Below are 24,870 nucleotides of genomic sequence, written 5' to 3'. Positions count from 1 at the left end.
TTTGCAGTAGGGGGCGATGTTGCTACATGGTCGGACGGACGGTCGGACGGACGGACGATATAATCTATTGTAGGCTGGTCCACTTCGTTCCTACCAGTATAACCCCCACTCCTAACACTTAACTAAACTCCTAATCCTGGCACTGGCTCCGTTCCTTCTAACGTTGACGCCGCAGTCAATGGAGACACTGCCTGGGCGCGCAGGCGAAACCACGTTGCGGGCAGCTCCCGAGACCGGAACCAAATCCCTGGGTGCGGAACGCGAACGCCGCGTTTCCTCCCGGAAGCCACGAAACGCGGGACCGGAAGAGTGGCGCGCGCGCGGGCCGCGATCAGCTGAGCGGCGCGTGGAACCGCTGCTCCGGTCAACAACAACAACACAACTACAACAACACAACTCCTGTCACGATCAAAGTAATAGAACCGTGGGGAAATCAACAGCAGCTAAGGCAACATCAGCGGCTAAATAGTAACAATACGAATTATCGGCTACAGCGGCATCAGCAAACAATCACGGCGACTATAACAGCTGCTTCTATTACAGCAGCAAGGACAACAGATGAAATAGCCGCAGCAATAGCAACGGCGGCGGATATAGCATCAGCGCAGATAGCTGCAATAGCAGCTACACCACATACAACAGCGGTAGCGGCTGTCATCAACACAGCAGCATTAACATTTAAGACGTCAGAAGCTGCTGCATCAGCGGCACTGCTGTCAGCTGTTGCAGCGATTCGCAAAGGCGGCGGCGGCGCAGCGTTCATTTGACGCCGCCGGGGTGTCTTGTCTCTCGACTCGAGTCGCCGTCTCGCTGCTCATTCAACCCCTGCTGCTGCCGCTCTGCTGTCGTCGCTGCGAACGACTCCGCGGTTAAAAAGGTGGACGAGTCGGTCGTGTGCTTGCTATTTTGTAATCGCAGAAAAGGCCGAGCTTCGTGCCCGGGACGCCCCTTTCATGCGGGGTCGGGCGAGAACGCGGGGCAGGTTCACAATGGCCGACGATTTCGAGGACGACATTGTGCACTTCAGCGTGGACGACCTCGCTGTCAAGGGCTTCGGCGTCATGGAAGAGATCCGGCGGCAGGGGAAGCTATGCGACGTCACCCTCAGGGTGAGGTGACCGGGGCGAGTGGTGCGGGTGTTTAAAGAGTGTCACACGTGGTGACGGGTGGGGGTGTGTGTGTTACGCGAAATGAGGTGTGCCTGTGCCAAACGGGGTCAGGTATGTGTGTGTTTCACCTGGACCAAGGTGTGTATTTCAGATAATTTACATTCATTTGTAAGGCGCCTTCCACTAATGTATCCAAGGGGTTGAAGTATGTGTATGTGCCACGCGGGTGGGATGCGCCCGGGACGAGGTGTCTGTGGCACACGGGGTGAGGTTCGTGTCAATGTCACCCAAAGTGTGTATTAATAAGTCAATGTTCACTGTTTATCCAGCAACCTCTCATTGAGTATTAAGACACAGGAGGGTCCTCCAATGGGATATTTGGCCCATTATATTAATACGCGCTTTTGTTCGTGTGGGAGGAAAATTATCAGTCATATGGTGCAGTGTGTGTCACTGCTACACGTCGTGAGGGGTGTCACTGTCATAGTGGGCCAGATGTATACATCACGCTGAGTTAGGTGTCACATGGGGTGATATATCATTGTCACCCAGGGTGAGGTGTTTTAGTGGTTAAGGTGTGTGCATCATTCACGGTAAGGGAAATGTGCTTGTGTATTTTGTAGTGAAGGGTTTTTTCAGGCGGGTGTGTGTGCACTGGAGGGTTGAGGGGTGTTTCTTGTCAGGCCCGTGCCTGTCCATCGCAAGTGATGCCAGTGACTTACTGGTACCACGCCACTTGTGATGAGCGTGTTTAGTTGGGTTATTCCACTCAGTAGGGGACGTGAAGGGGAGGGTGGATTAGCGTTGAGAAACAACAGTGAATGGTGCACGAAGGTCAAATGGAGAGGATAATGGTTGCAAATACTGCACCAGTATTTTACCCTCATCCCGCAACCCTCCTTTGTCAAACAAAAACATCGTGTGTGCAAGATATTTGCTGGATATCTTCTGGATCTAATGGGATGGATTAACTCACACATACACTTCTCACTTACAACCCACATATGTTTACAGTCTAAAAACTGTAATGCCTGTTCCCTTACCAATTAGACCAAGTATTCCAGCACCTAATGTGGGTAATTTATTGCTATCGAATAATAATTACAGCGGATAAAGCAAACACTGATCTGTTTTTAGTGTTGATATTGATCCAAATGCTCACGTTTTTTTTTCACAACTGGTCAATCAACCACTTATACTGGCTATACGACACCGCTACTTGTTTCGCGATCACCATTAGAGCTACTCAAAATCTGCGATGGGAATGTTTAGTAGTTATGTGCTCATAGAGCCAGTTCGTGGCCAGTGTGGTTAGGTTTGGACCCGATTGAACAGCGGTCATAATAAGGCAGCTCTCGCCCTAGCGAGCTGGCTGTTGAGATGGAAAAAACTTTGTGGAAAAATTTACAGCTAAGCTTCTTAACCCTGAATGGCAACCAAAAACATGCCCTGAATCATGACCCTTTGTTTACAGCAAAAACAAACTGAAGGGGTGATGGAACGCAGATTACTTTTACGGTAGCTGAGAGTGAAAATAATTATGAGATAGAGAACTAGTGCATTGATGGCCTTGCACGACGTTAGCAGGTGCTTCCACTTGCCACTTGAGTTATTTATTTAAGCTTATAAAGTTTTGCAGGCATTGACATCAATGGCAATTAACATTTACTATAATTAAATGATAACTTACGTTTTCTCTTGCAAAATCATGTCTATATGTTCACACTTATGTAGCTTAACCATCACATGGTGGCATTTGTTTTTCTGAATTCAAGTGTTTTTTTTTGTATATTAAGGAGTTCATAAATGTTTTTTTGGGTTAGATCGGGTAATTATAAATGTGTCGTAACCCTCCACCACCCGACACAGCCAGTAAGGTTTGTTATGTTAACAACTCGCCAATTAGTTACTACTTCAGCCCACCGGTGTGTTGGAGAGTAAATCCACATTTACAATTTGAATACGACGTTTCGCTGTAATTTCATCCAGTATCATCGGGCGATTCTGTATTTTCTCTCCAATACACTGGTGGGCTGAAGTAGTAACTAATTGGCGAGTTGTTTACATAACAAACCTTACTGGCTGTGTCGGGTGGTGGAGGGTTACGACACATTTATACTTACGCGATCTAACCCAAAAACCTTTATTATGACTAATATAGGTCACGAAAGTCTACGTGTTAAACTAATATAAAAATGTTTATTTCTCTTGAAAGCATTAGTTTTAAATCATGTTGGAATTTAGAAAAAAAGGACTTGCACAGTAGACCAGATGTGATTGTTTTTGCAAAAGGTTTTAGGTCAATAAAAAAGCATTTAAACGTGCATTTTAAAAGAACTGCAGATGTGCTGGAGAAATTGGACTTCAAAAGAACAAATACAAATGAAACTGATACTGTTTTACAAAAATAGACCTTGCAGAACACTGATAATTATGTAGAGCCCATGTCTTCCAGTTTATCCAAATATTGTATGCTTGTACATACATCTTCAGTGTAAAATACACACTTTAATCCAGCAGTATGTGTGACTGGGTATTTATTCTACAATGTTTAAAACCATAGATGTTTAAATTCAACCCTTATATCAAGGCAGGGTCGGAAATATTACTATAATTGAGATATATGTTTCCAACATAACCTGTATGTGGCATTGTCTTGGAACGTTATTAAACATTTTAAAGTTAGTAAGCTTTTATTAAGACAACATATGTGATGCATCAAAGATATTCCAAGTGGTTCCAGTCATGGAACGAACAAACTGGCTCAGGGAAAGTTTAAATGACTCGCAGCATTCTATGCAGTTTAGTCATTAGTGTAATTTATAATCTTCCAACCACGCATAGATGCTTCACATGGAGAAGTTAATTAAAATGCAAATACTCTCTTTAACATTCAACCAAGTGGTTTTCAAACAATACACAATAGTTTGTATATTCACAGGTCGTGTTTTGTGGGGCAGCGTTTGGGTACTCATCTCTATCGAGACGTCTGGCCAGTGTGGAGGAATATACTAAAACACTCTCCAGAGGAGCTCTCTAGAGCTTTCTCTAGTGGAGGCCCTTCCAACAGCAATGGTGTGAGCAAGAAATTGCAGGGCTGCACCTTTACCTACTGCGTGTGTCCTGTGTCGCTTGCAGGTTGGGGAGCACAAGTACAGCGCTCACCGCGTGGTTCTGGCTGCCTCCATCCCCTACTTCCATGCGATGTTCACCACTGACATGGCTGAAAGCAAGCGCGAAGAGATCGTCATGCAGGGCACGGACCCCAGGTGCGGGGGCTCACGTGCCCCATCATATTACCCCACACACAGCCCATGTTCACAATCACCATTTAACTGCAATCGTTAAGCATGTCGACATTAGGGCTGCCACGATATAATGTAATATTTAATTTCCACAATGATTGTCATGATATCAGTATTTCATAACATTGTAACCAAATGTCACAACTGTATCATTTCGTTTTTGTGCTTTGCTCTACTGCCAGTACAAATAATGGCTCCTTAAATGCTCTTCAACTTCAGTCAACATAAGCCTGCCATAAGTCTTTAGTAATTGCAGCCTTAAAATTTACATTGTTTATAACACAATGTCATCAGGTACACAATATGTAATTGCAGTAAATAATTAACAAAACTACTGAAGAGGCAGGCAGGAGTGAGTCCACGAAGAATCTTAAAGATGGTGAGAGTGATGAGCATATATTGCAGGAGCAGTGGTTGACACCGACTTATGGGATAAGTGCACGTCGGTGGAGCTGGGCTGAATCTCTGCCATTGTGTGGACTGCAGTGCACTCGAAGCCCTGATTAACTTCGCTTACAATGGGCGTGTGGCCATCGACCAACACAATGTGCAGGCCCTGCTGATGGCGGCCTCCTTCCTGCAACTTCATGCCGTAAAGGATGCTTGCTGTCACTTCCTAAAGGAGAGGTGAGGGGTGCTGAGGAACGGGGATGCTATGGGGATCTGGTCCGGGACACAGTATGGGCGAGTTTGGTGTAGCACAGGTGGTCGGCAAGTGTGTTAAAGCAGTATGGTGGTAGATTGCTCTCAGTTGGTAATGATCTCCTAGCCGAGTTGTGGAGGACATTATGACTGAGTTTAAATTGTTGTATGCATGGCCATGTGGCAAGATCGCCACAAGTATGCAGATCCCAATACACTGAGGGAATTTAGCGGGGTGGTACAGATTGAATGTCGCTTTTAGAGGGAGTAAGGTCAACAGGGTTCTACGCTTTTTAGATACAGAGGACTGGCTGTTTATTTCGCTGCTGCCATCTCCTGCTGCAGGTTGCACCCAAAGAACGTTCTGGGCGTGCGCTCGTTCGCGGAGGCAATGATGTGTCCTGCGCTCTACGACACGGCCAACTCATTCCTGCAGCAGCACTTTGTGGAGACGTCCACGGGCGAGGAGTTCCTGGGCCTCCCTGGGGAGGAGCTGCTGGAGCTGGCGGCACGAGACGAGCTGCACGTAGAGGGAGAGGAACAGGTGGGGGGTGCGCGCGCGCACGGTACCTGATGGTTCCGTGTGCAGGGGAAAAGAGGATGAGCGGGAGGTGGCGACGGCGGGGTATGGGTCCGGCAGACCTTGCCACGGTCAAACTGTGCAATCTGACCTGTCGTAGTTTACTCGAGCTCATGTCATGTGCATGTCGTGGGTTTGTGTTTGTGTGTAACTTATTTATACGCATCATGTTTCTCAGAAGAGCCTTTTGACAATCCAATTCTGGATAAAGGCCTACCCATGCCATGGGAGTCATGCGGGTGTTTGACCATGCTTTTCCATATCGGTCAGTGAAGGTTGTTGAAGACAGGGAGCATAGGTGTGGGAGAATTCAATTAAAGTGCAACAATGGTTATTGATGTACTACACTGCTGTCCACAACGCAGCCACCTATAACAACCAGGCATGTATGTTGGTCAGTTAACTGGGCTCTTGTTTATAGCTTCTGAGATTTGCCGAGTTGGGGTGCATTCCAGGTGATTTGGTCAAAGGTATTTGTACACACACACCGATGCATGATTGACTCTGTGTGCATATGTGGTTCATGGGTGTGTGCGCCGTGCATATTGTTTGCTGCTGGCGCGCGCAGGTGTTTGAGGCGATGCTGGCGTGGGTGCGGAGGGACCGCGAGGGCCGTGCGCCGCTACTCCCGGACCTGCTCACATGCGTGCGCCTCCCGTTGTGCCGCCCCCACTTTCTGACCGACCGTGTGCAGCAGGACGAGCTCATACGTGCCTGCCACAAGTGCAGGTACCGTGACCTTCCGCCCCCATCCCCCCCGCGCTCGCTAAATCAGGCAACATTGCACTAATACAGCAGTGGGTCTGGGTGTTATCGCTTTACTGGCCCTCAAATCCCTTTTTTAAGAATAACAATGGAGAATCAATACCTTTCAAATTAAAGCCATCCAGATAATTATTAATATTTCTCATGAAGGGCAAACAATTATAAGCCTGGAAAATATTAGACAGAGAATCGGGGGTTCTTCGGCAGGTTAAGTACAGGAACCTACAGTATATTCAGAAACATGACCAGGATGAATGGTCACTGACTGCAAAGGGTAGTGACTTGAAGGTATTAGGTGAAAAATAACACCACAGTGATTGGATGCCAAAGTGTGGATGGGTTGGAATCTGTCTTCACTTGCAAATCGCAGGAACAGACAGAGAGAAGTGGAAAGACCACTGCAAGGAGATATCGGTCAAGTTAACAGCCATTCTCCAAAGGCCACAAGACAAAGGGAATAAAATAAAAAGACTCAGGTTACAAGCCAAATAACCTTGCTGTAGCTCCAGCTTAATTTCTTACTGAATCTTTTCCGGGTCGCTGTTAGACCGGAGTAGGCATGTGACAAGTAGCCACATCTATTTAACAAGAGGTGGGTCCAGAAATATCTCCTTGTTTTCTGACTCTATATACAGTGAGGGAAAAAAGTATTTGATCCCCTGCTGATTTTGTACGTTTGCCCACTGACAAATAAATGATCAGTCAATAATTGTAATGGTAGGTTTATTTGAACAGTGAGAGACAGAATAACAACAAAATCCAGAAAAACGCATGTCAAAAATGTTATAAATTGATTGGCATTTTAATGAGGGAAATAAGTATTTGACCCCCTCTCAATCAGAGAGATTTCTGGCTCCCAGGTGTCTTTTATACAGGTAACGAGCTGAGATTAGGAGCACACTCTTAAAGGGAGTCAAAGTTTTGAATAGCCGCCTCCCGCGCCTCAGCCAACTTGAGGATATTAAATTTAACATGGTCAGCCAATTTGGACTTAGCGTGTGGTGTGGAAATTCTCAGCTGGGTCGCGACAGGCGGGTCAACTTCGCGGCCATACATAAAAAAAAATGGCGAGAATCCGGTCGCCGCGTGAGGAGCCATCCTGTAAGCTGCCAGAACTCCCGGGATCTGAAGATCCCAATCGGTTTGGGACTCAGATACCTGGTGTGATAGCATGGACGTAATAGTCCTATGCAGGCGTTCTACCATCCCATCTGTTTGTGGGTGGTAAGGGGAAGTACGAATTTTCTTCGTACCGAGAAGCTCACACACCTCGTGTAAAAGGGAACTAGTGAAGTTCTTTCCCTGATCGGTCAACAACCGTTCCGGAGCGCCCTTGTCGAGGACATAGCCCTGGACAAAAGCCTCCGCAACGGCTGCTGCCGACTGGTTGGCGAGGGGCCAAGCCATAGGCCATCGTGTGAAATATTCCACGCCAACCAGTAGGTACTTATTACCCCTAGGCGTGGAAGGAAACGGCCCCAAAATATCAAGAGCGACAAGCTCATTAACCCGGGAGACCGAAATAGACTGGAGCGGTGGGCTGGCTCCCCTTGCTGGCGGCTTCCGTTGAGCACACTGGGTACAAGACTGCAAGAGATCGTCCACATCCCTTGCCATGCCCGGCCTAAAGAAATTAAGCTGGAGCATGGCAAGGGTTTTGTGGGTGCCCAGGTGCAGGAGCCGCTCATGAGCAGCCCATACGGCCCTACCCCTCAACGTGGAAGGCACCACCAGCCTGTGGCGGCGGATCGTCCCGTCCCAATGCATGAGGAGGCCCTGGCACAACCCCCATGAGTCAACGCCCGACCACCCCTGACCGGATCCTCCCGCGCGACGCCGTAGCGCCAGGAGGGAAGTATCCTCCATTTTTGGAGGCACCCCCACTCCACACCTGACAACCCCAGTCGGGAATCCTTCCCTCCCATTTCAATAGGGCCAACGCCCGAAGGAGCCTCAATGGCAGCCACAAGGACCCAATCCTGGCCGTCGCTCGCAGATTTGCAACGCTCCGAGCCCAAGAAACAAGTGCAATTTGAAGTGGCCGGCAGGCGCGACGGCATCGGCATTAGTGTGGCGAATCCCCTTGCGATATGTTGTTTCGAAATCGAAATCCTGAATGATCTCCAGCCATCGGGATAATTGCCCCGATGGCTGGTGAATACGCAGGGCATACTGCAATGCCGCATGATCTGTATGGACGGTGAAATGCCGGCCGTACAGATATGGCCGGTACTGTTGAATAAAGAAAACAATAGCCAACAGTTCACGGCGGGTGACGCAGTATCTTTGCTCGGCAGGAGACAATACTATACTACCGTAAGCCACAACGCGCTCCACGCCACCAACAACTTGGGAAAGCACGCCCCCAATCCCTGTGTTGCTCGCGTCCGTGTCGAGCACGAAAGGTAGAGAAAAATCGGGGTAACTCAACAGCGGGGCCCCCACCAAGGCATCACGAAGAGAGTTAAAAGCGGCCTCCTCTTCCGGCCCCCAATGAAATTTCACCCCCTTTGCCGTTAAGGCATGTAACGGCTTAGCGATGGAAGCGAACTCCGCGACAAACCGCCGGTAATATGAAGCAAAACCGATGAAGCTCCTAACCTCCCCCACCGAGGTGGGAGTCGGCCAGGAGCTGACACAACGCGTTTTGGCGGGATCGGTTGAGATACCTGACCGTCCAACGATGTGACCCAAATATCTCACAGATTCGCGGAGCAAATGGCATTTTTAAATCCTTTATATTAAGTTCACTTGACCGTGCAAATCTTTCGGTCGTTTTTTAACCCACTTCCCGTGATCCAATCGAGCTGACAATTTGCACACAGACTCGTGCGTGACAATTTGTTTTCGTGAAAATTTTTTTCTAAAATTTTACACTTTTTAGGTAAAAAAATTATATTTAATTACCAAGTGCTTAATGGTGGCAGGCAATCATCTGACCCATAGGTGGCAGCCATCTCAAGCCAGAGGACGAGAGGACTCTAGCCGCCACGCATATAATAGATTTATATTGAAAAACTTTGTTTTTACGGGTTAATTTTTTGTGGTTTAAACTTCAAATTAGCTGCGCGCATTTTGAGAAAGACGGCCCGAAGCCTATCAAGATGTTCCTCGAATGTCCTACTAAATACGATCACGTCGTCTAGGTAAATCAAACAGACCTTCCATTGCAAGCCAGCAAGAACCAATTCCATTAGGCGCTGGGACGTTGCGGGAGCTGAGTGGAGCCCCATAGGCAAACGATTAAATTGGAAGAGGCTGTGCGGTGTTCGAAAATCCGTTTTGGGCTTCGATTTGTCATCCAAAGGAAGTTGCCAAAAGCCTGACAGCAAATCCAAGGTGGAGAAGAATCGTGATCCAGCCAGGGCATCCAGAGATTCGTCCATTCGAGGAAGCGGGTAAGCATCAGCCACCGAGATTTTATTCATCCGCCGAAAATCAACACAGAACCTTAGGGACCCATCTTGCTTTTTAACCAACACTATGGGTGCACCCCAAGGGCTGGTTGAGGGAGAAATAATGTCAGAAGCCAGCATGTCATCTACAGCCAATTTGACATGATCTTTTTCGGCGGGACTTAACCGAAAAGGATTTTGGCGGATAGGAGCGTTGTCACCGGTGTCAATATGGTGGCGCAGCAATTTTGTACATCCGATATCATATTTGTGATTACTAAAGACGTTGGAAAATTCTCGCAAAAGGGTACGCAATTTAGCATGCTGTGAGTCAGATAGGTCAGGTGTCTCAGCACAAAGCGCCTCCAGCCAACCCTCGTCATGTTCTGACTGCAGTTGCGGCTGAGAAGCGGTGGCCACCTGGCCAATGATCGGCGTTTCCGCAGGTACCGGAATCGCGTGTGCGAACACGGTTCCTTGGGAAACCACCGCCGTCCGTGTCCCGACATTGAGGACCGCGATGAACGGGTCCTCATCCCCTTTAACAATTGTCTGGGCCGCCACCAAATCTGGCCCATTCACGCCGGCCCTAGACGGCCCCAGCAAAATGCCCTGGTCTAAGACCCCTTTAGCGAACGGTCGACGCAACCGCAGGGGCACGAGCATCTGTGTCCCCGGGGATACGCGCACCGTTCGAGCAACGAGCGCCTGTACCGTTGCACAGGGTGTACGCAAGGCAGGGGTGGAGGGCAAGAACGTTATACGTCGGCCTGATGGAAGTTCGATGCATCCCTGGTCAATCAAAATTTTGACAGGCATTTTGGCCAAAAAGTCCATCCCCAACAGGCACGGAATTGCCAGAGAGGAGGAGACCAACACCGGCCCAGATAATTTAATATCCCCAATAGATATTTGCGCTCCAATTTGGCCGATGATACCTAACGAGCCCCCGTTTGCAGCGTAACACGGTATGTCGACGGGGAGCAACGGGCGACTCTGAACGGGCAGGATATTATAAATTAAATCGGAAACGATAGTCGCCGATGCTCCCATGTCGATCAATACCCGTACTTCCACCCCATCAATGTGCCTCATGACAACGGACGACCCCGCCGACGCAGCCACAACACGGTGAGCCAACTCGGACTATTGGCCCGGTTGGAGCGCCCTCCCCATCAAGCTGCGACCCGACGCACCAGCCCCCGAACCCCGAGAATCGTGTGTCGGGGCATGTGAGAAAGAAGTGGGTGTGTGTGCAGGCCGAACATGTGGGGTGCCACGACTTGCCGGAGGATGTTGTGGAGGCTTTTGAAGAGGGCCGTCCTCAGCCCCAGTTCTTGCTCCGCGCTGTCGAGGAGCCCGGCATCCCGAAGCCACGTGGCCCCGGAGGCCACAGTTGTAGCACACGACGAGTGCTCCAGAAGACTTGGGCTGCTCTCGGTGGCTCGGTGCGTCCCGAGGCGGTCGCCCGCCAGACCGCCATCCCGCAGAACAGCCCGCAGCGAAGACCCCCTCGGATTCGGAGGTGGTTGCCGTCACGGTGTGACCCGCAGCTGCCTTGTTGGCCTTCCTCTGTTGGGAAATCAGGTTGGCATGGATGTGCCTTGCAGCCCGCAATGAAGACATGTCCGCATCATCCTGCGCCAGGATGACGAAGTTCAAGTTGTCGGCCAACAGCACAATTTTTTCGGCCACCATCGCGTCCACCCCTTCCTCGTCCATGTGCGGGAAGGCCGCCTTCGCCAACGCCAACAGGGCCGTGCGGTACGCGAGTGGTGACTCCTTGTCGCCCCTCTGCCGCTCGTAGAAAAGCTGGCGACAATCGGAAGGCGGCCCATAAGCCGTGGCCAGCACTTGCAGCGCCGACCGAAGTGTGGAGCATGCCGACCTGGGTGCAGCGGTGAGGGTGCCAAGGGCGTCGCTATCCAGCATCGCCGGAAGAGCACGCAGCGCCTCGTCCGTCCACCCAGCCATCTCTTGGTGGGCGAGGAAACGGCGCTGAAACCCACCCCCATCGCCGCCGCTTGATACGAGTTCCTGCAGGGCCGGCAGGCGTTGCTGAAATGTCGGCTCCGTCTCCGACGATCGCCCAGCTCGCGTACTGTCTCCATGGACTGTATGGGGAGCAATGGCGGACCCTAATGGTGGTCGCGCCATCGGTGACGCGCTGGTTTCGGCTTGGTCGGTGCAGTTGTCCGCTGTTGATGACCTGGCGACCGCTGATAGGTAGCCACTGCGACCCTCCCCCGCCGATGACGTGGTGCTTGCTGGTTGGGCCCCGTCGCCCGCGTGACGTGCTGAGGCCCCTCCCTCGGCTCCTACTGTACCCGTGGCGGGAAGTTCAAGCCTCCGGGCCATTGCAAAGGCGGGAGTTTCTGGCGGGCGCTGTCCGTCTTCACGCTGCGCCGCTCCCCCCGGCCCCAGGTGGGTTATCTGCTCCAGCATGGCGGCCGCTGCATATAGGAGCTCCGCCAATCGGGAGTGGGCCAACGCCAACTCATCAGCCGACGTCCCGGTTCTCTCCAACTGCCCTGAAGGTGATGGAGCCGGCAGTGGTTGGCCAGGTACGTCGGCGGCGATATCTTGCACCGCCTCTTCCAAGCTGTCGTCCTCTCCGGGGTCTTGGGTACGAGTTGTCAATCTCGTATCCATTCTTTTGACCACCTCTGACGCCAGATGTAGTGAGTTCCAGGGAGACTGACGACGGAGTCGAGGCACACTCTTTTATTAAACTCAAGGGCAGTACAATACTTTGTAATGCGGGCGTAAGCGACCTTCCGGATGTGACGTCACGGGGGGTGGAGTCATGTGACGTGGGGGGAAGGTTCGGGTCCTTAAGCGGGTAAACCGGAAGGGGAAGGCAGTCGGGGTGTGAGCGGAAAAGAGTGAGGCCACGCGGGCGAGTGTGGAGAGGGGGGGCGCCGACGGCCATCGGGAGCCAACCCCGAAGATAAGAGGAAGCTGCGGAGTGGTGTGCAGCTGCAGAGGAGACAGCCAGAAGGGCTGCGTGTTAGAGGCAGCGGTGTGGCTGCCAGGAGGAGCTGCGGAGAGAGAGAGAGAGAGAGGGCTGCATGTTAGAGGCAGCGGTGTGGCTGCCAGGAGGAGCTGCGGAGAGAGAGAGAGACAGCAAGAGGCTGTCAGAGCTGCGGAGGGAGAGGAGTTGCAGCGAGTACAGCCAAGGGGGGCTGTGTGAGAGAAACAGCAGCGGAGCTGCTGTTGTGGATCGGGCCGACATTGGAGTCAGCACCGAGGAGAAGCTACAGAGTAAAGACAGCCGTGTGGGTGTACAGCACGAACCGAATAAAGGACACTGAGCCAGACATCGTGGTCCAATCGTTTATTACACTGGTGTCGGAAGTGCAACGGCATGTCGAAACAAGTGAGGAAGAAAGTTAATCCGGCGCCTGCATCGGCTTCTTCGTCCGACGACGACGAACTCCCTCCAACCACGGATCCTGTTGGGGTGGTGGAGGAGAGCCCGGCTGAGGCGACCACGGGAACGGGAGTGGAGGATGTTGGCGCGGTGGCGGGTCCGCCGACATCATCAGACGCGGATCAACGATGGCAAGCGATGGCGGTACAACTGGAGGCACTTAAGGACGTCCTGGCGCATCTATGCCATCTCGTCGCGCCAGGGACGATGGATGATGCAATTGGTGCTCCGCGGGCCGCCACGTTGCCTGTCCTGCCGCCGCCATTGCCCACGCGGCAAGAGGCCGCCATTTTGCGCGCTCCGTGGCGCCAAACCGCCATCTTGGCCACGCCGCGGGCCGACGCCATTTTGAATTTGCCATCACAACCACCACCATTGGAAGACGGCGGGAAGAGGAGTCGGAGTCGCCACCTTACAACGGTTAAAGAATTTTCCGTCGGTGGGGACTGGAGCGCGTTCGCCTGCCGCTTCTTGGCGGCGGTACGCACAGCAAGATGGACCGATGCGGAGGCTTTGGAGGTGTTGCCGACTCTCCTGGACGACGAATCTGTCCGATTCTTCCGTTCCATAACGACCGATAAGAAGGCAACTTTATGTGGTGTTTTTCAAGAAATGGCCGATGCTTATGAGCCACCAGATGATGCGCATCGGCGATTCGCTCAACGACAACGAGCACCAGAGGAGTCGCCCGTGGCGTTCAGGGGTGCGGTGCTGGAGCTGGCCATGGCAGCTTATCCTGAGACGCCACAGGACCTGCTCGAGCCTCTCATATTAGGGAAAATGTTGGAGCTGTCTCGGGATCTAGGGATCCCCATGCCTGTGTGTGGGCATGAGAAGCTAACTTCCCGGACGGCTGCTAAGTGTCTCGATGCGCAATTCAACCTCCGTCGCTGGAAACAAGTGACGGCGTGGACGGGGGGGCCCGTCAAAGAAGGGGATGCGCTGGGGTGGAACCCTGCGCAGGCTGTCTATGTTCCGGATGACCGGGGCCCTCAACAACTGACGGCCGCCTCCGCTCCATGGACGGGACGCGGCGGGCCGAGACCGCGCGCGGCGCTACCAGAACGGGGCCGTCAGGAGGCGAGGCCTGCGCTTCGGCGCAACGAGGCCGAATGTTTCCGCTGCGGGCGTAGGGGCCACTACGCCAGAGACTGCTGGGCCCGCTTCCCGGCTCCGCCGCAGCAGGAGGCCTCGGCACCGGTCAAGTCGGCTAAAGATCCTCCGAAACAGACAGGCCGGCCGTGACATTGCGGGGGACGAGGGGCCCTGCTCGGAGGACGCCTGCCAGGTCTGCGGGACCTTCGAGCCCTGCGGCCCTTCCGACCCAGCTGCGGGCACGGTCACAGGACAAGCCCAAGACTAACTCTTTAGAGACACGGGACGGCGGTGGACTTCCAGCTGCGACAGGGGGATTACCCCCTGTCATTCCTCGACTTTCATCGCGTTCCCGTTCTGCGAGTGGGCCGCCGACCGTCCGGGACGGGCCGGCGACCCGCACACGTTCCAAATCGCTTACGTTTCGTTGATCGTTGTTGTCTTGTTATTTTTTTCTTACAGTTGTATTTATTGCATGCTTTTTGTACGTTCGTTGATGTTAATTGCGTTGTTGTTGTTGTTCTTGCTGTTACATTGTATGCTTAGTGTCCTTTAGGGGGGGAAGCTCGGTTCGCCGCATTACGATTTGCTATTGGTCAGCCGAGGTCGGCTGGGATTTTTCTACGGGGGAGGGTGGTGTAATGCGGGCGTAAGCGACCTTCCGGATGTGACGTCACGGGGGGTGGAGTCATGTGACGTGGGGGGAAGGTTCGGGTCCTTAAGCGGGTAAACCGGAAGGGGAAGGCAGTCGGGGTGTGAGCGGAAAAGAGTGAGGCCACGCGGGCGAGTGTGAAGAGGGGGGGCGCCGACGGCCATCGGGAGCCAACCCCGAAGATAAGAGGAAGCTGCGGAGTGGTGTGCAGCTGCAGAGGAGACAGCCAGAAGGGCTGCGTGTTAGAGGCAGCGGTGTGGCTGCCAGGAGGAGCTGCGGAGAGAGAGAGAGAGAGAGGGCTGCATGTTAGAGGCAGCGGTGTGGCTGCCAGGAGGAGCTGCGGAGAGAGAGAGAGACAGCAAGAGGCTGTCAGAGCTGCGGAGGGAGAGGAGTTGCAGCGAGTACAGCCAAGGGGGGCTGTGTGAGAGAAACAGCAGCGGAGCTGCTGTTGTGGATCGGGCCGACATTGGAGTCAGCACCGAGGAGAAGCTACAGAGTAAAGACAGCCGTGTGGGTGTACAGCACGAACCGAATAAAGGACACTGAGCCAGACATCGTGGTCCAGTCGTTTATTACAACTTGAAGGGGTAACGGCCCCTTCACCCGTACTAGATGGGAAAACACCCCTAGCACTATTCCCCCTGTCCTGTTCCCAGTCCTCCTCTAATAGTGCTATGGGGGGCTGTCTGATCCGGCCCTGGTAAAGCACGGATCCCGGCACCCAGCTAACCCAGCCTTGCTCTTACAAGAGCAGAGGTCCGGAAGCTCTTGGGACCGCACCACTGGCTTGCCCAGCTCGGCCCTGACAAGGGCAGCGAGACAGGGAAGTCCCAGGGCCTATTCTGCCGGTCTTCAGACTTCACTGGTAAGCTTCTTCCACACTGGCCCCGAGCTCTCTGGCTCCCCGCCTTTTATAGGAATCCCCTCCGAGGGGTGGAGTTATGGGGGATCACAGAGCCCCCATGGCCCCCCAGTGGTTAACGGATGCGGACGTGGATGTAGACACCCGTGTGTGGGTGCAGACACCCTTGTGTTTCCTGTCCGCCCTTCTCCCCGTAATAACCCCTACACCTGTATAAAAGACACCTGTTCACAGAAGCAATCAATCAATCAGATTCCAAACTCTCCACCATGGCCAAGACCAAAGAGCTCTCCAAGGATGTCAGGGACAAGATTGTAGACCTACACAAGGCTGGCATGGGCTACAAGACCATCGCCAAGCAGCTGGTTGAGTAGGTGACAACAGTTGGTGCGATTATTCGCAAATGGAAGAAACACAAAAGAACTGTCAATCTCCCTCGGCCTGGGGCTCCATGCAGGATCTCACCTCGTGGAGTTGCAATGATCATGAGAACGGTGAGGAATCAGCCCAGAACTACACGGGAGGATCTTGTCAATGATCTCAAGGCAGCTGGGACCATAATCACCAAGAAAACAGTTGGTAACACACTACGCCGTGAAGGACTGAAATCCTGCGGCGCCCGCAAGGTCCCCCTGCTCAAGAAAGCACATATACATGCCCGTCTGAAGTTTGCCAATGAACATCTGAATGATTCAGAGGACAACTGGGTGAAAGTGTTGTGGTCAGATGAGACCAAAATGGAGCTCTTTGGCATCAACTCAACTCGCCGTGTTTGGAGGAGGAGGAATGCTGCCTATGACCCCAAGAACACCATCCCCACCGTCTAACATGGAGGTGGAAACATTATGCTTTGGGGGTGTTTTTCTGCTAAAGGGAACAGGACAACTTCACCGCATCAAAGGGACGATGGACGGGGCCATGTACCGTCAAATCTTGGGTGAGAACCTCCTTCCCTCCGCCAGGGCATTGAAAATGGGTCGTGGATGGGTATTCCAGCATGACAATGACCCAAAACACATGGCCAAGGCAACAAAGGAGTGGCTCAAGAAGAAGCACATTAAGCTCCTGGAGTGGCCTAGCCAGTCTCCAGACCTTAATCCCATAGAAAATCTGTGGAGGGAGCTGAAGGTTCGAGTTGCCAAACGTCAGCCTCGAAACCTTAATGACTTGGAGAAGATCTGCAAAGAGGAGTGGGACAAAATCCCTCCTGAGATGTGTGCAAACCTGGTGGCCAACTACAAGAAACGTCTGACCTCTGTGATTGCCAACAATGGTTTTGCACCAAGTACTAAGTCATGTTTTGCAGAGGGGTAAAATACTTATTTCCCTCATTAAAATGCAAATCAATTTATAACATTTTTGACATGCGTTTTTCTGGATTTTGTTGTTATTCTGTCTCTCACTGTTCAAATAAACCTACCATTAAAATTATAGACTGATCATTTCTTTGTCAGTGGGCAAACGTACAATATTAGCAGGGGATCAAATACTTTTTTCCCTCACTGTATACATGTTCTAGGGACCTATTGGATGAAGCGAAGGACTATCACCTGATGCCGGACCGGCGGCCAGTTCTTCCGGCGTACAAGACCCGGCCGCGCTGCTGCACCTCCCTGGCTGGCCGCGTTTACGCTGTCGGGGGCCTCAACTCTGCCGGTAGAGTTAACAGCGGGCGGAGGAATGGGCAGGGAGGCTGAGATAGCTGACAAAATACAAAGAACCTTGTTTAATCTTGGGTGAGAGTCAGCGATTGGCATCCACTATCCCAGCAGTGTCACCAGCTGCCTGCTTTTAACATTTTATAACATTTTATAATATGTTGCACTTTGACCGAATTACACAGAAAGTGCACAATATTGTCAGACCTCGGAGGCTGAGTCGAGCATGGATATGGCGTGGGTGGGTGACCATCATGCACACTCAGGTTGGGCAGCATATAGTGCAGAAAAATCCATTGTTGTACTGCACTTCTATGCTGTAAGCTTCCACATCCATCCCTCCCACCTTAATTAATCCAAGCGGATCATTGTAGTGAACCATAGTCAAATAACCTCCATGATCCACATGGTGTGGAGAGGCCCTCATCCAGCAGTGGATTAACAAAAGAGCTGTGTATGTATACGTCTCGTATCACTGTGAATCTTACAGATGGGGTCTACATACGATCCCATCTCAAGACAAGAGAAATATGACTGCACCTCAACTCTAAAAGAACATTCTTTATGCACCGGCAGTGAGATGTTCATATATAAATGTTTTTGACCTTGTATAAACGTGTACTGTATGAGTTGTATATTTTATAATGTGTTTATGTTTTTGGTATACATGTGTCACTTGACACCCTGGACACTCTTGCAAATGAGATGTTCCATCGCAAGGGATTTTCCTGGAAAAAGATTGCAATTAATAAAGCATTGCTGCAACTCACATCACATTGAATCAGACATCACGTTTACGCACGTTGCAGTGCATCACACTCCGCTGCTCCTTGCGCGGTTATCTGACTTGACCACCTGAATGAAAAATTGTAGATGTTGCTCTGCATCTACATCAGCCGTGCGACAGAAGAAGACTTCATAACAGTCGGTATAATTTATCCCTTGAAGTCCCCCTCTCGTGTATTTGCTCAGGGGATGCGGTGACCATGGTGGAGGTTTACGATCCGCTGACCAACCGCTGGGAGGCATGCTGCCCAATGGGGTCACCGCGTAGCCGTGTGGGGGTGGCCGTGCTGGGCGGACGGCTGTACGCGGTGGGGGGCTCGGATGGGCAGGAGCGGCTGTCCAGCGTGGAGGTGTACGATCCCGACACAAATACCTGGACCAAGGTCGCCAGTATGAATAGCAAGCGCAGGTGACCATGGTTTTTGTGGGAAGCGGTAATCGGTGGCGAATATCAGAATTGGTCCCGAACCTCCTCTTGGTCGACTGGGTCTCAAACGAGTAGAGTATCTGGTGTTTTGTGTAAACATTGGCACCGGGGAGACAAAGGCGGCTGGGCATGATGCTGGACACACAAACCCCCTTAATGCACTGTGCTGACCTTCATAGGTGCTCGCTAACAGCACTCGCTCTAACGGCCAGTTTAAAGATCACTCGGGATCACTATGTTTTTTTGTGGCAGACGATTCACAGCCAATGCATGAACATTTTCCATTTGCAGCAGTGTCTACTATGGCCTTTCTAATGTTACATATACTAGTTATGAGATGACTATTAATATAGCTGTTAGCAGCAACATTGATTACTTTATGCAACAGTACAGTTGAAACTGCATATAAGTACACCCTTGGGAGTAAGTACTTATATCCAAAGTAGTATGCTTGGATCAGACATTACCTATCGCCTTCCCCCCCACCAGTATAATAAAAGGATCTGTTTCTTATCAGAATTGTGATTATATAAGGTGTGTTTACATCCAGTTTCTACTGTATTGACACAAGGTAATTGAGGTATACAAGAGACCCTTGAATATTGGGAGGGGTTACATTCTTGGAAAGTGCTGCGAAGGCCAAAACCGCGATATTCAATACTTACCTAAATAATGGGGTTAGGTACACGGCAACCAAAAATAGACACGTGACAATTTAAACAAGTACTGTACTGTATGCCAAATAAACTAAAAACTAAATAATTCAAATAACCATTTAAATACCCTATACAAAACACATTCCTGGACAATAAATTGTATAAATACTGAATAAATTACTGTACTTGCTGATGATGATCCAAAGCGGCGGGTGTGTGTGTGTTTGTCTGCGAGAAGGGAGCGGTAGTGCTGCGGTAGTGCTACGGTTAGCACGCTGTGTTACGAACCCGGAGACCCAAGTTAAATTCTCGCTCACGCTAAACGCCAGTGACGATCTGAATTGATCCTGGGCCTCTGCTAGGACTCAGCCCTAAATGAATACATGTTGTGGTGTGTAAACATTGCCACTGGAGAGACAAAGGCAGCCAGGCATGGTGCTGATTATCCACCCTCTTGTATGCCGTGCCAGCCTTCATAGGCGCTTGCTAACGGCACTTGCCCCAACAGTCTTTTAATAGGCTCTACGGGGATGGGTCTTTGTCCGCGAGATGCGAGCATGGCAAAGGATGAGGTGACTGCCTCACGTCCAGCCCGCACTGCACCACTTCCATTCACAGCATACCCGCAAAATGCCAAAACTAACCCCTGCGATAGCTAAATTGGTATCCAAAGATGTTGCCCGCGATAGGTTAAAACCCCGAATGATAAACCCGCGATATTCAAGGGTCTCCTGTATTTACAAGAACAGCCTTTAGCGTTACAGAACATTACTTTTAAACAATAGTGAAAGCTGCCCCAACGATCGTCATGCTTCCCCCCTTTCTCTTCCCAGCGCGATGGGAGTGGCCGTGCTGGACGGGCAGATCTATGTGTGCGGGGGCTATGATGGGGTGTCGTCGCTCAGCTCCGTGGAGTGCTACTCCTCCGAGGCTGACAAGTGCGTGATGAGCACACACACACATCCATGTATTCAGAGCAGGAGAAAAGCAAGTACTTGCGCTTCTTAGTGCGATGGCTGGCCCATGAACATGCATCGAGGCCAGAGCGGGCATGTCAATAGAGATAGATATGAGTAGTATCTAAATAACATGTAATTGAAATAGGTAATTTCATTACTTTAATGTTTTATTGGTATCTCAATTGCACAGATCAAAGTAATTGGTAATTAGAAACAAAATTTCACAAGACCGTTAATTGGTCACTTCCATCCATCTACATTACTCCATTAATTTGTACATTTATTGTAATTTGCCCTTATCCGTGGCACGTGTCTCAAAGCCAGAGTCGTTCATCCCATGTGAGTGAGGATGCGCATGCCCTCCCGCACAGCTCAGCTGTTAACGCCTGTGTGCTCGCACATTCAGGTGGACCATGGTGACGGCCATGAACTCGCCACGGAGTGCGACGGGCGTAGCATTCTTTGAGGGCCGGGTGTACGTCACGGGCGGGCACGACGGCCTGCAGATATTCAGCACGGTTTGTGACGCACGCACGTACGCAGAAAGCAGATAGCACACACTCGGTTCGTCTTAATTGTTTTTTTTATTTAACCATTAATTCAGAATCTAACATCTGCATTTGCTGAGGGCTTACTCAAAAGTGGATAATTAAGGACTTTTTCAGAGTGAAACGGTTTTGCATTTACATGTATGTCGTTGGTGTGTAGGCCTGTGTGAATGGTTCATGTGTGGGTTTGTGTATATGGGCCCATGTCTATGGATTCATGTGTATGGGTTGGTGTGCAGGGATGGGTCTGTATGTAAAATGTATGCGAGTCCATAATAATTTATTGAAATAGCCCTCTATATTCTGGAGTCTCAGATTGCTGCACATCTCATCTCTAACATTTGAAAGGGCACATCCAGTGGCAGCTATTCCTGTGGGCTCAAGGTGACTCGGTGGGCATTAGTCTGCCACTGGGCATTAGTTTGTCAGTAGGGGGCGATGATTGGTACGTATAATGTCAATCGAGTAATTTATGGGTAATTTTCTAAATCGGCAAATTCGAACCTGGACAGCCAGCACACAATGACCTACTTTTGTGAATTACATCAGGGGATCTTTAAATTCTTCCCTGTGAAACAAACAACGCAAATTATTATATGTGGAAACATTGTTTGTATATCCATGTACACGTCTATGGATTCCTGCATATTGATTTACGACTATGGGGTTGATATGTGTTCTCATATGAGCAGATGAGGGATCCTACCTACCGCCACACTAACATTACGGTTGTGCTTGCGTGGGTGTGTGTGGTGGCGCCATGCAGGTGGAGTACTACAACCCACACACTGGCAGCTGGCACAAAGCGGCGCCCATGCAGCAGAGGCGTTGCCGACATGGTGCGGCCGCCCTCTCGGGCCGCCTGTACGCCGTGGGCGGCTACACGGGCTCGGCGTTCCTCTCGTCGGTCGAGACCTATGACACGGCGTCTGACCAGTGGTCTGCACTCATGCCAATGCTGGCACGCCGCAGCCGCGTGGCCCTTGCAGCCTGCTCGGGGCGGCTCTATGCGCTGGGCGGCTACGACGGCTACGCCAACCTCGGCACGGTTGAGTGCTTCACACCTGAGAGCAACACATGGCGGCAGGCTGCCCAAATGAGCTGGCACACGGGCGGCGTTGGGGCAGGCTGCCTTCCCTTTCTCACTATGTGACCTGCAGGCCTGCTCTCTCCCTCATAGATGTCTACTCCCATCTGTGTGTGTGTGGGGAGAGGTGGTGCATTAGTGGTGCATTAGTGGTGCCACGACACCTTGGTCATGGATAAAATTGGTGGCAATTGGTGTCTGAACCTGCATTGGGCCTCCCCCCCCCCCCCCCCCTGGTTGATTTAGCCTTATATGTGAGTACTTGGTGAAGTGTACGAACATCAACGTTGGCCATACCACCCCTTATGCTGTGCTGGCTGTAGTATGTACTTGCTAACAGCAATTACCCCATCAGTATAAGGCTATATTGAACATATGTTTTTGAGTGTGCACATATGCGGAAACATACATGCGTTGTAAAACTTTGCTGAGAGCAATACTGCACCTGACTTAAGATGGTGCGCGTATAGTTGTCTTGCAGCATATAGTGTACATGTGGATGTTTACAATCGTTGAAACTCATTCCAAACACTTTCAACTGCATTACATATTTAATGCTTGCATGAGTGTGCGTTGTGCATGGTCCAGTGTGTGATAGAGTAAAACCAAAAACTGCTTGAATAGGTGAAGGCTCTACAAACCATCTGAAATATATATATATCCTGTTTCTGTTCGTGCTTAACTGCAGTGTAAAAGAAAACCGGATGTTCTGTTGTGTGCTGCTTTTGCAGCAGTCTCAAAAGTTGCCAACGATGTGTTCTAGGATTTATAAGAAACAGTACAATTGATTAGGTCCCAGCTAGTACATTGCATCTATGACAAATGAGTGTCCATTCGAAATTATTCAATTGGACATGACAATTTACAAGTACACAGCAAAATACACCAATTTTGATGAATTACCCCAAGTAAAATGCGTTCGTATCTATATGCCTCTCTGGAAAACTATAGCCACTAAGCGGTATATTCAAGTTATTACTAAAATGCGAAAGTAAACTTCTGGCACATACACCTGTTGGAGACCACACATTTGGTAACTATGACTTGAACTGACCACTGATTTAGATTGTTTTGCCAAACTAAATTTGCCAGTCCATCTGACAGGTGTAACACGTGCCAGATTACAAGGAGGCAAGGTATTTTTGTGTACAGTCTCCATGTAATCATTGTATTTGGACTCGAGAGTATAACTGCATCGTAAATAATTTCTAATGAAACTGTTTACCGACAATGGTTCTGTTTGTTAGTTAATTATGTTTTCTACAGGCTTTTGGAAGAAAAATAATCTAACATGAATAAATCGGTGTCGAATTGACTGTTAAAACTTCCAAACAATAATAGAGCCAATATTTGAATTGTTTATATAGTCTGCCTACAGTCGCTGAAACAACACAAGTCAACCCTGTTGGCTTACTGTTATCGAAGGCAATACCATATTGTGAAATAGATCCTTAGTTCTTGCATGACACTTCACCATTGTTCAGTGTAATTATTTTATTGCGATGTATACGTGTGTGATTACCACTTTACTTATAATTAAACTGCAATGCATGATACTTATCTGCTGAAGCAGATACAGGTACGAGCAAGCAGTTAGAGCACATATGTGCCATCGCACACATGAGAGGTTCAGCTGGACGAAACCATTGCAAACTATCATCTTTCTGGGAGGTGCTGAGGAGGGCAGGTTCCTTCAAATTGACCATTACTAATGTTTCAAACAAAAGTCCAGAGTTGATGAGCACTTGTCAATGTGTATCTGTGGGAAACTACACTGCTGCCTGTAACCACTACATTAATTGGAGGTTCTCTATGCATAATGTACATGTGGGAAGTTTGATGTCATCAAACACCTTCACATAGAGGGACCAGCAACATGGTGGGCATGTAGAAATTGCAGATGTATTCGACATTGTCTGAATTGCCAACTGTGCACAATACCTGGCTACCTGACACATGCACCATGGCAAATGCCCAAAGGATTACACCGTGAAATGCTAACGGCAGTAGTGGAAGATGATTTTATGTTGCCGTTCCTTTTTACAGTTCCGAAAAAGAAGTTTTAAGCAGTTTCACATGACTCCGGTTTTTCCGCATCTATGATTCGTATGGTTGGCTATGTACGGTGCAAAAAAAGTTCAACATATGTGACTCGTGTCTATAAACATGAATTCCTGACAGCTTGCCAGTGGTTCAGACCGTGCAATGATCAGGTTATATTAACAATGGACAAATAAAGTATTTTCTTCCAAGCTATTTCAATATTACAGCAGAAAACGGTGCAAAGCAACAGGCTTGCAGCACTGCCAGCTGTGCATATATTTCACATGCAGCTACATGTAAAATGTTCAAGTAGGTACAGCTTTTGTTAAAAATAAGTCAATCAAATTGTTCATCATAAAGCTGCATAACTTGCATGACAATATTTGCGTTTTGTACAAATACTTGTGTTATTTTACTTGACAGGAGTGCTGCTCAAAGATAAGATTTGCTCAGCACAAGTGCAATGTGACAGCATCCTGTTTTTGCAATGGATTCTTAAGTTCGTGCTTGTCATGTTAGTTGAGATTGTATACCGTATGTACGAATTATGCATTGAATGTTGAAAAGTCCACTTGGTTGTAGGTTAAATGGACCAAACTTTGTGTAAAATTCAAGAAAGTGTAAAGTGCAAGGTACAAGTCGTGTGTAATGATTCATACTTGGATGTATTGAACTTCAGAGGCTCTGTTCAAGTATAATTTAGCAATAGGAAAAAATATAGGCTTTAAAAATTAAGATGTTGATCAAACCGTGTTTCTTTATTTGAATAACCCTTTAGTTGAATTATTGTATCGGGTTCTAATTCCATCTAATGGGTTTCATTTCAGCTTCTTAATATATGCCGTGAACACACATTCTTTGGAAGTAA

At 49.8% G+C, this 24,870-nt stretch overlaps 1 protein-coding gene across 3 annotated transcripts; it reads left to right on the top strand.

The window, feature by feature from the left end:
• Positions 1-163: 163 nt before the first annotated feature.
• Positions 164-24,737, top strand: LOC144718834 (kelch-like protein 18). Of its 3 annotated transcripts, XM_078594399.1 has the most exons (11): positions 164-413; positions 919-1,109; positions 4,248-4,378; positions 4,901-5,041; positions 5,402-5,600; positions 6,205-6,365; positions 17,358-17,494; positions 18,469-18,691; positions 20,199-20,303; positions 20,731-20,842; positions 21,639-24,737. In XM_078594399.1, the coding sequence occupies exons 1-11, from the start codon at positions 179-181 to the stop codon at positions 22,023-22,025; spliced, it is 2,022 nt and encodes a 673-aa protein (XP_078450525.1). In that variant the 5' UTR covers positions 164-178; the 3' UTR covers positions 22,026-24,737. The 3 variants fall into 3 exon arrangements, with proteins under 3 accessions (XP_078450525.1, XP_078450534.1, XP_078450542.1); XM_078594408.1 differs by lacking the exon at positions 4,901-5,041; XM_078594416.1 differs by lacking the exon at positions 919-1,109 and having other exon boundaries at positions 293-877.
• The last annotated feature ends 133 nt before the right edge of the window (positions 24,738-24,870 follow it).

Source organism: Lampetra planeri, chromosome 1 (genome assembly GCF_965212315.1).
Source record: "Lampetra planeri chromosome 1, kcLamPlan1.2.h2, whole genome shotgun sequence".
In the NCBI taxonomy this organism is placed as follows: domain Eukaryota; kingdom Metazoa; phylum Chordata; class Hyperoartia; order Petromyzontiformes; family Petromyzontidae; genus Lampetra; species Lampetra planeri.
This window is presented reverse-complemented; position numbering and strand designations above follow the sequence as displayed.

What these genes read in the sequence shown, in the direction of transcription:
- LOC144718834 (XM_078594399.1), top strand. Translation starts at nt 179, where the DNA reads ATGGAGACACTGCCTGGGCGCGCAGGCGAAACCACGTTGCGGGCAGCT. An exon ending in CAACTCCTGTCACGATCAAA is followed by an intron (nt 414 to 918) that starts GTAATAGAACCG and finishes TTGTAATCGCAG; the next exon opens with AAAAGGCCGAGCTTCGTGCC. An exon ending in AGTATGAATAGCAAGCGCAG is followed by an intron (nt 18,692 to 20,198) that starts GTGACCATGGTT and finishes TTCTCTTCCCAG; the next exon opens with CGCGATGGGAGTGGCCGTGC.